This window comes from Ananas comosus, linkage group 7 (assembly GCF_001540865.1).
Source record: "Ananas comosus cultivar F153 linkage group 7, ASM154086v1, whole genome shotgun sequence".
In the NCBI taxonomy this organism is placed as follows: domain Eukaryota; kingdom Viridiplantae; phylum Streptophyta; class Magnoliopsida; order Poales; family Bromeliaceae; genus Ananas; species Ananas comosus.
The window spans coordinates 12,585,425-12,599,645 of NC_033627.1; the positions used below are offsets into that span (position 1 = coordinate 12,585,425).

The 14,221-nt window shown below is 31.1% G+C and overlaps 1 protein-coding gene across 1 annotated transcript; it reads left to right on the forward strand.

The window, feature by feature from the left end:
• Positions 2,541-10,722, forward strand: LOC109713270 (ethylene-responsive transcription factor ERF096-like). The gene is given in 3 exon segments (XM_020237272.1): positions 2,541-2,794; positions 10,296-10,435; positions 10,438-10,722. Coding segments are annotated over 3 exon segments (663 nt in total). The 3' UTR covers positions 10,707-10,722.

Consider the following 14,221-nt stretch of genomic DNA (forward strand, 5'->3'; position numbering starts at 1 on the left):
TTTTTTTTTTTTTTTTTTTTTTTTTTTTTTTTTTTTTTTTTAACTCTAATGGTAAATTGGCCGGATAACTTTGAAATGATAATCTTAAAAGAAAGCTTTGATTGTACCAAAGTACACAAATATTAACATCTAATCATTTTATTATATAATTTTATATCTCACTAAAGAAAAGCAAATCAAATCGTTACGTAAAATATGGTGGGATTATGCATTAACCAAGATTTATTCTAATTTATTGCTAAATGATGTTCATGCGGATATATAATAACATTTGCCAATGTACTTAACATTGCTAATGATGATATAAACTAAGTACTACTTGCTTAATTATGATGAAAAGTGAATAAAATTCTTATTTAATGCGTGGGACATCTAAATTTAATCTTGTTACGAGGAAAATCGCTTAGTATAAGCCTCGATGTGGTTGATAAATAATAATGGGTAATTAAGATCAATTATTGCTTAGCTTTAATGATATATAGTTCCTAATCCCAATGTGAAGTCCATAAATAAGGTGACCAAAAAATTGCTTGCATTGTGTATAAATAAGTAAATAAAATTGTTATTATAATTAAATAAAAAAAATAATGGGGAAGGAGCTCGAATTTCGAGCAATTATAAAAAATTGTGGATTTCTATAAATGGAAAAAAAGATATTTAAAAAGGTTTCATGTGAAATATATATATATTTAAAGTGGTAAATGTTGTCCACTACGCTCCATTTATTGGGAGTCAAATTATAGTTTAATTTATTCTTAGTTCAAACACTATTTTCGAGTCATTTTTTAATTAATTAGTGATCGAATCTATAATTTAAAGTAATATTATATCAAAATAAATTGTCACGTCTCTTCCGTTATCTCTCTTGTTAGTATATTGAGCAACAGTACATATATTAAAATTATTTCTGAATTATTTTTTATTAGATTATTCTTTTCGATAACGATATACTAATATTATGATATGATATATAAGATTTACACCATTTAAAGAACCTACATTTGAAATCCTAATACCAAGTTATTAGAATAAATAATAATAATAAGTGTAAAGGCCAGAAACAAAATAAGGCGCATGTTCTTTTATCGAAACTAAAGTGGAAAGTACAAAAACTTCTGTGCTTTCAAAAACACTGCAATTCTATTATTTTTAGAGGTACAGCATATGCGATATACTTATAATAATTTTAGTTTAAATCAATAGTAAACCTAAAGACCATAAATAAAACTAAGCGCATGTTCTTTCATCGAAATTAAGGTGGAAAATACAGAAATCTCCGTACTTTCATAAGCAGTGCAGCTCAAATTTTTTTTTCTAGGGATAATTGCCTATATACCTCTCAAAACTTCGAAAATATTTTATTTACTCCTACTTTTTTTTTTCTTTCAAATATACCCCTCATATATTCCTCAATTATTCCAAAATACACCTGCCGTTATCACCCGTTAAGTTAACTTGCATTAAACGTGAGTTAAATATCTACCACACTTAAAAAAAATTAAAATACTACTTTTGCTCTTAACTTAAGGGCAAATAAGAAATATTGGTGATAGTAGAAAGGTATGTTTGAAACGGTCAAAAAGCTAATATTTTTTGTGCCCCTAACTTAGGGACAAATAAGAAAAGTCAATAGTAATTTCATAAAGATAACAGAGTTTATTAACAGATTTTAATTCTAAGGGTATATGTGAAATAGATTGGAATGTAAAAAGAGTATTTTCAATATTAGCCTTTTACGAGAGATAAATCAAAAAGTTAGAAACTTTTCAGGAGTATATAAGCAACTGCCCTTTTTTTTTTTTTTGAGGTGCGGTGTGTAAGATGCATGTAAAGTAATTTTGATTTGGATCAATTATAAGCCCAAAGGCCACAAATTAAACTGGGCTTGTTATGGGCCATAGTTGGGCCCAATTCTCCATCTTTTCACTGACATATGATCTTTAGTTGTATTTTGTAAACCTATGATTATTATAATTATTAAATATATATTATGTAGTATTTACCAACTTTGTTTTATTGTGTATATATACCTACCATTAATTATACATATCAAATTAGAATTTGAGAGAGCCTCAATTAATAAAAAAGAAAGTTGAGAGACGTATTTCAAAATGATGTATAGTTGAGGGGGTTCGATCGCCGTACACTTTTAATCTAATAAATATTTGAACCAGACCATTTTGATTCAACTATTCAAATTTTTAAAAATTTAATTTTGCTATCCAACTGTTTAATTTATTTAATCTGTGACTTTAAAATTTAAGTTATTTTTTTACTTTACCTATAATTGCCAGAATTGCTTGCTGTATATTAACTAAATCTGTAAATATAAACAACACATTCAAATTTTAAAGTTAAGATGCCGTCAATCGATTAAAATTAAGCAAACTGAAAGATTGGATAGTAAAATTAAAATTTTAAAAGATAAGTTAATTGAATTAAAATAATCCGTTGTAGTTCAGGTAAGTTTAGTACGATTTTTTATGTAATATAAACTCCTCTTTTTGGGGTAGCTTCTCGAGTACCCCTAGGGATGTAAAATGGGGCGGGCGGCTCGTAGGCTCCCGGCCCGGCCTGGTCTTGGGCCGGGCCGACCCGGCTCGATAGTTCGGACCGTGCTGGGCCAAGAATTTTTGGCCCGACGGCCCGGCACGGCCCAGCTCGTATCGGACTTGGGCCGCGCCGGGCCGGCACAGGCCAACGGCCCGACAAGGCCATGCCGATCGAGCCAGCACGGCCGCCCAAGGCTTGGGGTCAAAGTTTCGCCCTTCTCCCCAGGAGCTCCCCTCCTAAGGTCTGCAGTGGGGGGGGGTTTTGGTCCATCGGACCAACTTGTTTAAGTTGGTCCGATGAACCAAAATCCATTAATTATATTAAAAATAATAAATATTAATTTTTTAGAAAAATTAAAATATTTATAAATTTAAAAATTTTTAATCACAATATAAATTTAAATAGAAATACTTAATTAATCATAATTTAAAATTTTATATTTTTTAAAACATATAAAAATAAAAATTTTAAAGGACCGACCTGAAGCCCGACACGACCAGGCTCGGCCCAGCCATCCGGCCCGGCACGGTCCGGATGTAAATCTATGCCAAGCCAGGCCAACTCCTCGCCTATGTCGGCCCTAGTAATGTGGGTCGTTCGTGCTGGTCAGGCACGGCCGACATTACACCCCTAGATACCCGAAAGCAACCACTCTCACAGCAATTAGACCACGCACGTGGGGGTGACGTCATCTCGACGTCATTGATTAGTGGGGGAGTCAACGGATTGACTTGGACTAGAGAAATAAAACTTCTTTTTTTAGACTTTTTTCAGAAAGACTTGATATCAAACTTTTTTCTTTAAAAATCTTATTAATTTTTAATGATTAATAATTATAATAAAAATATATAGATATCAAATAACGCATATATTATATTAGCCGAAAAAAAGGGTAACTATAATTTTAAGGGTCAAATAATTATTAAAATAAATTAAAGTTTGAGCAGCTAACTGTAATGTGGATGAAGCTCACGAAGATCGAGCATTTTTTTTAATTCACAAAAAAAATAACCATTGATAAAAATTAATTGATGAGAAAATCAAGTGAGATTTGTCATCTAGCCTACAATGTTTGGACTTATTATGTGATATTGATTTTGTTGATCAATGATGTGATGGCCTAAACATGGTATGAGATTTGCATTAGTAAACTTAAACTTGATATCTAGAACTCTATACACGCAAGGAAATGGAAGGGAAAACATGTAAAAATTCATGCTATTTTATGAAAGTTGCGAGAAGTAAATCCAAGACATTTTGGTGTTAACAAGGTTTAGAAATGATTCAGTCTACTAACACTGATAATTTATTGGATTCAAAAACTATTGATTTAGAATATTTAAGCAATAATTTGTTGGATTTAAGCCACCGGTTCAAAATACATAGCCCAGCTATGAGTTCTACTACATTATCCGATTTGTGAGTATTTCGGTGTCAAATATTTTTTCTACCTTTACATCAATCACGCACATAATTCAAGGTCACAAGGCGATATAAGACTTACCTCGTATTTCCAGATAGAAAATCATGGCATACATAATAAAAAATTATCAGTTGATATTAGGTCTACCTGTATTTCGGATAGTAAATCGGTTATGATTCCAACTGTAATGGTTCAACCCACAAGCATTAATAATCCGTTAGATCCAAACGGTCGGTCCAAAATACTAAAATTCAGTAGTTCTAAATGTCCTCATCACATCAATTCTCCATCTTTTCACTGACATATGATCATTAGTTGTATTTTGTAAACCTATGATTGTAATTATTAAATATATATTATGTAGCATTTACCAACTTTGTTTTATTGTGTATATATACCTACCATTAATTACACGTATCAAATTAGAATTTTAGAGAGCCTCAATTAATAAAAAAAAAAAAGTTGAGAGAGGTATTTCAAAATGATGTATAGTTGAGGGGGTTGCCATACATTTATAATCTAATAAATATTTGAACCAGAGACCATTTTGATTCGGCTATTCAAATTTTCTAAAAATTAATTTTGCTATCCAACTGTTTAATTGGTTTAATCTATAACTTTAATATTTAAGTTATTTTTTACTTTAATCAATCTATAATTACTAGAGTTAATTGCCTATAGTATTTTAACTAAATCTGTAAATAAATAAACGACACATTCAAATTTTAAAATTAAAGTGCCGTTAATCGAGTAAAATCAAGCAAACTGAAAGATTGAATAGTAAAATTAAAAGTTTAAAGAATTGGTTAACCGAATTAAAATAACCCAAAAGCAAACATTCTCACCGCAATTAGAACTAGACCACGCACGTGGGGATGACGTCATCGACATAGTTTTATTGGAGTCAAAGGATTTGACTTGGAGAATTCAAACTTTTTTTTTGACTTTTTTTAAGAAAGAGTTGATATCAAACTTTTTTCTTTAAAAATTTTATTATTTTTTAATGATTAATAGTTATAATAACAATATATAGATATCAAATAACTGAGTTGGAGTGGGCTACTATTAGTAGCAAAATTTTATTGTTGCTGCCAGTTTTTTAGCCTTTGGATCAACTCTTTTTATCATTTCTAACCGTTGGATTAAATACTATAATCCAGTGGGGACCACTCAACTCTAGGGAGACCACTCAACTCTAACTGACTAATATCATCCTAACCCTACAATTTTTCATCTAATGGTTAAAAACTTGATAGCAAAAAGAGGATTTTACTATTAATAGTATTCCAGTCTAATTCCAAATAACTCATATATTATATTAGCCAAAAAAACAATAAATATAATTTAAGAATCAAATAATTATTAAAATAAATTAAAGTTTGAGTAGGTAACTGTAACGTGGATGAAGCTCATGTTTAATTCACGAAAAGTAACAAATGATAAGAATAAATTGATGAGAAAATCAAGCGAGATTTGTCATCTAGCCTACAATGTTTGAATTTATTATGTGATATTGATTTTGTTGATCATTGATGTGATGGCCTAAACATGGTATGAGATTTGCATTAGTAAACTTAAACTTGATATCTAGAACTCTATATGCGCGAGGAAATGGAAGGGAAAATATGTAAAAGTTCATGCTATTTTATGAAAGTTGCGAGAAGTAAATCCAAGACCTTTTGGTGTTAACAAGGTTTAGAAATGATTCAGTCTATTAATACTGATAATTTGTTGGATCCAAAAACTATTGATGTAGAATATTTAAGCAATAATTGGTTGGATTTAAACCACCGGCTCAAAATATGTAGCCCAGCTATTAGTTCTACTACATTATCCGATTTGTGAGTATTTTGGTGTCAGATATTTTTTCTACCTTTACATCAATCACATACATAATTCAAGGTCACCAGGCGATATAAGACCTACCTCGCATTTCCAGATATAAATCATGGCATACATAGTCCAAAATTATCAGTTAATATTAGGTCTACCTCGCATTTCGGATACTAAATCGGTTCTGATTCCAACTGTAATGATTCAACCTGTGAGCACTAATAATTCATTAGATCCAAAAATGGTCGGTCTGAAATACTAAAATCCAGTTAGTAGTTCTAAATGTGCTCATCGTATATAAAGCCAACACACTCTCTGCATTTTTTTTTTTTTTTTGAGAGATAGGTATAGCATATTAACTACTTCGTTTATTTCATTTAGAAATAAACTTAGCTAAAAATGTGAATCAATTATGATTCGAACTTGAGACCTCGGATACCAACCATCAAACCCTTTGCCACTTGCGTTAGGGACGGTCGGCACTCTCTGCATATTATTGAGGTGAGATTACTATAAGGACCACCATGGAGAAACATCTATTCTCTATTCTACTACATTAAAGGAGGGTTTGAGGGGACCAAAGGTTGACACGTGTCCCCCAAAACCCTCCTTTATTCTTTCTCTCTCTCTCTCTCTCTCTCTCTCTCTCTCTCTCTATATATATATATATAATTTAAAATTTTGATACTTTCAAATTTTAAAGTTTTAAATTTTAAATTTTATATTTTATATTTTAAATTCTAAATTTTAATTTTAACTTATAACGTTTATTTCCAAATTTTAAATTTGATACTTTCAAATTTTAAATTTTAAATTTTAAATTTTATATTTTATATTTTAAATTCTAAATTTTAATTTTAGCTTATAACATTTATTTCCAAATTTCNATTTTATTAATAATATGCGTAATAAATTGCGTAATAAAATCTAACCTAATAGATGCAATTTAAATCACGTAAAATATCGTTGTATAAAAAAATACAGAATTTAAATTTCAGGAGTAAAATTTTAAAAATATAACGTATATATGTGTATATATATAATTATTTTTTATTAAACAATTTCTTTTACAATTTTATTTTTCTTCTATTAATTTATTGAAAATTATTTTGATAGATTTATCTCAAATCCTTTTCATATAAACCTTTATAAAATAAATTGTTATATAAATTTACTTTGCGCATATACTAATTTTAATAAATTTTATTTAAATAGATTTAAACATTAAATTATTTTTATATAACTTTTATTTAATTAATAATTAGAGTTATAAAACTATAATAAAAATATTAAAAAAATAAAATTTATTATAAAAATAGTTTTATATCCGCAGCATCGCGCGGGTATTTCACTAGTATTAATAATTACATAGTTTCCTTTAAAAGGCTTGTGTAATATAATGTTGGTGCATAATATTTTCGTACAACAATCCTATTCAAACATTGACACATATACACAATTTTGCAAAGCATTTATCTAATAATTTATGTTCTTAGATTCATTAACACCAAATGTTGTCCTCTTATGTCTTTTACTTGAATTGATTTTCCTCCATTGAAATTAGAGTGGAAGTGCAATAGTTGTGGCTAATAATATTTTTGAATTACAACATTCTCGAAGAGTTGAATATTCGCATATATAATTATAAATACCAATTTGCTTTTTGCGTAGACCAAAGTGCGACTAGGAGAATTTATGGGTCTTAATCCAAAGCTTTGTTTTTTTTTTTTTTTTTTTCCCTCTTTTAAGAAGAATATATCATAACTAGTGGCTGTGTCTTGATTTCAATTTGCCACCATGTCGTTTAATACAATTTTATTTCTAATTCTGTGGTTCAAAAGTCACACTTAGTTGCTATGTGAATTAATTTTTATTTTGCTTTATAAACTTACAAGTAAATAGTTAGTATATAATTGGTAATTTTTGTAAACAAGAGTGGTAATGTGACGCCCCAACTTCTCAGGGAGTCACCCATCCTAGGACTACTCCCGTCCTTTAAGCCCTAACGTCCTCGTTAGGCTCAGACTCATAAGTACCAGACGATGTGAGACTCATCTCGCTAGCCCATCATCAAGACCCTGGCTCAGCCGAGACTCATCTCACACTTCCGGCTGGTAATTGGCTCTGATACCATCTGTGACGCCCCGACTTCCCAGGGGATCACCCATCCTAGGACTACTCCCGTCCTAACACGCTTAACTCTCTTAACCTCTTGCGTCTAGCTACCACCCAAAATGCTTAAGCCGGGTTAAGAGTTTAGCCCTATTATATCTCATATATAGGACTATCTGGGGTCTGACAGGTAATTAATTAACCTATAATATTTTATTATTTTATAGGTAGCACTTTACCATTCTATGATTTACAAAAATATTACTTAATTTGCAAATTAAATTGTTTAGTGCATTTAATTTAGTTTGTTATTTTGTGGTTCAAATAGGTGCACTTAACTATCATGTGATTTTATTTTTTGTTTCACCGAAAAATTTATTGTCAAATAGAGCAAGAATTTTTTTTTTTTTTTTGAAAAATCACAGGATAATTCTATGTTTGATGATAGATTATTATAGTAAAATGAAAGCACACTAAAGCACATGGTAGTTAAGTGTAAATTTTTGAAACATAGAATGATAAAGTAAAATTGCGATAAACCACAATGGAGTAAATTAAAATTTACTGTTATTATAACACTAAAAAGAGACTGACTATCTCTAGTATATAAGTGACAAAGGGATTGATGGTTAGTATCTAAGATTCTAAGTTTGAAGCCCAGATACTTCAAAATTTCAATTAATTAATTTCATGTCTAAAAAAAAAACTGAACAAAGCAGATAAGATGCCACCTTTCTCCCTCTTGAAAAAAAAAAAAAAGCACTAAAAAGAGGATAGATACAAGAAAAATTAATATTCGATCTCTTACGTCAATTCTCCTCTTTCCCCCCATTTTCTTTTTTATAATTTACACATGCCTAGCTAAGAAATTCGATCCATGAGTAGCTTGGAAAATTTAAAAGAATATAGGTGTTCACATGCATGGTATCAATTTCGTGCAATTCTTAGTCAATGAAAACTTAATAATATAATGGGATATACGTCATGGAGGATAATTAATTACTCTTTAATTTAGCATTAATTAATCATTGAAATGCACTTATCACTAATTATGTGAGACGCAAAAGCCAACGTCATGGGCATGATCACATCATAACCAGCCACAACCAGAAGAATATGTCTTAGCCATAAACAAAATTTAATTATTGCTCTTCCTTATATCTTGGTTCTTAATATGGTAATTAACAAAATCAATCTTAAACTCTAGCTAATAGATATTCTAATTAATGAGTTAAATCTCTGGCACAATAATTTCTCCCCATTCAAAGCCTTCCACAGAAGCAGTTCTAATTAAAATTAAACTATTTAAAGAACTACTAATCTTTTTACTGATTAATTAAGACCTCTGCAATAGATTTAATATTGTTCCTACAAACACAAGTTTTAAATTAAAGCTTTTAAAAAAATATATACTACACGTACACACCTACACATATTTATAGGCGAATATCTTACACCCAATTAAAAATAAGTATACGAAAGCAAATCTTTTGCTCTGAAAAATTTTAAAAATAAATTATCGGTCATCATTCGACTGAAATACATTACAACCTAATTAATCAGCAATAAAAAAAAAAATCTTTCCTATGTTAAATCATTCCTATGTTAAATTATATACAATTTGTATTTTTTTTAAAAAAAGAATATAACAATACCAGAAGATGCCAAGAATTTTTTTTTTTAATAGTAATGTTTAAAGAGAGTTCAAGAGGCACTTACTAAGGATACTTATTATTTATTTATTTATTTATTAATGTTAATTTGTGGGTGATTCTATTCCTCACCAACTACAGTATTTAATAGATCTTCTTGTGCAGTTACAACTGTAGCAGTTGAACTCAACTGCACTAAATCAAACACAAGAATTAAAATTATATGCATTTGCACTTCACTGTAGTTGTAAATACGTGCAACCAAAGACAGGTTGTTAGTCATTTTGTTAAACAAGGAACTTAAGCACGTGCGTTCAATAAACTCCCCTGACCCAACGAGACTCCGCCACGTGTATTCTAAATTCTAAATAGGGGGGTCTTTTTAAGTTTCGAGAACATTCCCTAAATCTTAGCCACCGCTCTGACCACGCCACCAGTTACAACGCACCCAAATCCCTTTTTCCCCCTCCCCACCCCCGACTTGACTTTGACGCCCGCACGTGCGCGAATCTAAGAAAAAGCGAAAAAAAAAAAGAGAAGAGAGGGTAATGTGGGGCCCACCGTGTCTAAACCTCTCAAATTTAAATACCCCCGCCATAGCCGTTAATCAATTAGCCGCTACATCCTCCACCTCATCAACTGATCAAGAGCCAAAAAAAAAAAAAAAAAAAATAAAACCCTCTTCTCTCTTCTTCATATTTATTTATTTATTTTTGATGGAGGCGCATCGAAGGGTGGTTTTTCGGAGAGGGGGGAAGACGCGGGCGGGGCGGCGGGGCGGGGGCACGGGTATCGGGGGTGCGAGGCGCCGTGGGAGAGTACGCGGCGGAGATACGCGACTCGAGCCGCCATGGGGCCCGCATGGGCTCGGCACCTTCGACACCGCCGAGGAGGCCGCGCGCGCCTACGACCGCGCCGCCTTCGCCATGCGCGGCCACCTCGCCGTCCTCAACTTCCCCAGCGAGGCCCCGGCCCTCCCCTCCTCGCGAGGCGGTCACGCGGGGGCCGGCCCCTCCGCTTCCTCATCCTCCTCGCGCGCCCCCGACGACGTTATCGAATTCGAGTATTTGGACGATGAGGTGCTCGATGAGCTTCTCAAGCCGGAGGAGGAGAAAGGTGGCAAGAAGAAATGAAAGGGACACACTATCTCTCTCTCTCTCTCTCTCTTTCTCACCCTCTCTTTCTCTACAGATATTGATATATATATATATATATATATATATATATATATATATTAACTACTATGGATAAATAATGTATTAGTGAGTGGCATTGGGTTTCTTTGATGCATTTATGTGGCCTAATGCCTCTACTTTGATCTCCTAACTGAGTTGGGAAAAAGCTTTGGTGAGCCAATATTATCTTTACATTATGAACTGTTCAAATATCAATGCATGGTCACGTACACTGTGCAGTTTAATTTGAGAATTCTCAATGTAAGAATGTGAAAGCATGCATATATATATATATATATATATATATATACATGAAGTTTCCACATAAGATTATATGTAGACTTGTAGTAAGGGTTACTTATGTAGTTCCAATAACCTGAATAGTCACCCTCGTTTAAATGATCCTTAATTAATTTAAGCTATAATTTTGGCAAAATTTCTTTGCTCAACTACTGTATGTGAAATAATTAATTTCTTTTTTTCTTTCCAGAAAATGAGGCCAAAAGAATCTGATCAGTGCGCTTTCGATCATGTTGCGTATCGGACGTGAATGATGTGGATATTTTCAAATAATTTGATATATAGCTAGCGATCGAGCGCACGATCGAGATTAAAGTTATATGTTTTTTTGATCTCAAATTCTAATTAAGCTGCTCGAACATGTAGCCATCTCCTTTGTATTAGTGGAGAGAGGGAACATTAATTTGCTAATTATAAATCGTTAACTTATATATGTACACTTAAGTATTAGCTTTCAATATTGAAGATCGTATGGGCATTAATGTTGAGAATAAAAGTCCTATATAAATTAATTTGTAAAATAATGTGAAGGATTAATTTCTCCAGATAACAACTTTTAGCTCTCGGGTTAAAATATATATTTCTCCAATCAAAAGCTGATGCTTGGTATCAAACTTTGGTAACTTTTCTTTTGCTTCTCACCACAAAAATAAGTAAATAAATAAATCTAGGCACTACTTTATTCTGTAAAACCTCTCGATTCAGAGCTATTTCAAAAGCTAAACCAAATATGTACCAGCGCTAAGAAATTGACAAGTTATTTATATACAGAGTTGGTTTTTGAAACTAGGAATGCCAACAACTCAAAAGTAGTGTCTTTTAAGTGGTTAATTTTTTTTTTTTTTTTACCGACCGCCCCTATAGCAAGCGGCAAAGGGTTTGATGGTTGGTACCTGAGACCCAAGTTTGAATCCTAGTTGATTCACATTTCTAGCTAAGTTTATTTCTATATGAAATAAACGAAGCGGGTAGCGTGCTATCTATCTCTCAATTTTTTTTTTTTTTTTTCCTTTGGTACTGGGCTGTCCCTGCAGCCCAAGGCCTAAATAAGCTCAATAATAAAAGATACTTATTGCATACAATTCATCCAACCGAAAAGTTTAAGCTTACATGTGTAGGTATATTAGTATATATCGACTGTTTGAGAGAGAGAGAGAGAGAGAGGTTATGGTGCTTTTAAAAGTATTAAACACTTGGGTATTTATAAGTTTTCTGCCGTTAGATCTACTATTTTAACTATTTTCACATGTTAGATCATACTATTCAACTAACTACCCACTCAACCTTATGGGGCCGCTATCATCCTAATCTCACATCCCTTTATCCAAAAGTCGAAAATCTAATAACACCAAGCGCTTGGAACTATTAATAGTATAATAGCATAATTATATATATCTATAGAGAGAGAGAGAGAGAGAAAGAGAGAGAGAGAGAGTTAGGCTGGTATACTATCAGTAGCATGAAAACCTTCGTGCTACCAAATTATTTTCAATGATGTAACTTTTAAATCGATGATCAACTCCGTTAGACTTGATCTACACTATTGTAAGTATTTGAAAACTAAATTTCATAATTTTTCGACATTATTTACCTATCCAACGAGTGGTCTAAAAATAAACAACTAAAAATAAAAATCTAATAAAAATAATGATAAAAAAACGTGAATTTAAGATTAGAGGGACTAATCTTACTCTAAATAGTGAAAAGAAATTTTTATAAAAATTTCATCAGATTTGAATTGTTTTACACTGTTAAATTACAAACGTAACGCATCAATCATTAAAATTGTCAATTTTGAGACCTTTTGATTACTAGCCAAACGATGCCAAAAAATTATGAAATTTAATTTTCAAATACTTTAAATAATGTAGATCAAGTCTAGTGAAACCGATCGTCGATTTGGAAGCCGCATTATTAAAACAACTTAGTAGCACGGAGGCCTCCGTGCTACCGATAGTATACCACCCTAGCTCTCTCTCTCTCTCTCTTTCTCTCTCTCTCTATATATATATATATAAAATCCGGCTAGGAGACTATCAATAACACGAAGCATTTGGTGCTATCAATAGTATATTAATACTCTCTTTTGGATTTAGTATCACAAGTTTGGTTAAAGGATTTTTTTATTTTTTTTTTAAGTATATTAATACTCTCTCGGAATAACATCTTAATCCAATCTCAAAATGGAAAAGAAATAATCATGTGATGCCAAAATTAATTAATTCCTATCAGTCTAAGATAAGTCTTATTATAAAAGTTAGAGTAATACTTCATTACATCATGTAAATCTTAACCATTTATTTTTTTAAATAGATGGTTAAGATGTAATATGATTCTAGAGATGACCTACTATTCAAACATCTGTACCATTCATCATATTTTGGCCTTAGAAAAAATTTTTAGTCTACAAAACCGGTTTTATCCAACTAAGAATACTATAACCTTCTCAAATACCTATAGCAATAGTTGAAATTCAAATTACAACTAAACTGTAAATTTAAATGCAAAGCAACATAAAAAACTTAATTATAAATCAAATTCAACTTTTAAATATAAAACACAAATTTAAAATAAAACTTTCAGTTCAAATTCAAAATTTTAATTTAAATCAAAAATTAAAATTTGACTTTCAGATTAAAACTACAATATAGATTCAAAATTTAAAATTTTAATATAATTTTTGAAATTAAAATTTTACATTACAATACGAACTTCAAAAATTAAATTTAAATTTAATATTTTTTTGAGTTGGATAATTAACAAATTGGGTATTATCTAATTTGGTAAGTAACAAAATTAAATAAAATATTTAATATTATAGGATGCTAACAAATTTGGCATATACTACTAATTTTTTTTCAATAATATCATATTAACTAATTCAATTCGATAACATGTTTAATAGGTTACTTTATGTAAAATCCAACTATACCCTTTACTAATTAAAAGTTTGATTTTAATACTTATGGTGTATTGAAGTATTGCTCTAAGGGCATGTTTGGTTCATCTATTTTAGACTATGGAATCGGAATGGAATTCATTGATTCCGATAGTTGCCGTTTGTTTTATAGGAATAAGATTCCGATTCTCATTTCACTCCGGAATGGGAATGACCAAATCCATTTATAATTCAATCCGACTTTGAATCCCAGAATGGCTGATTCCAAAATAAA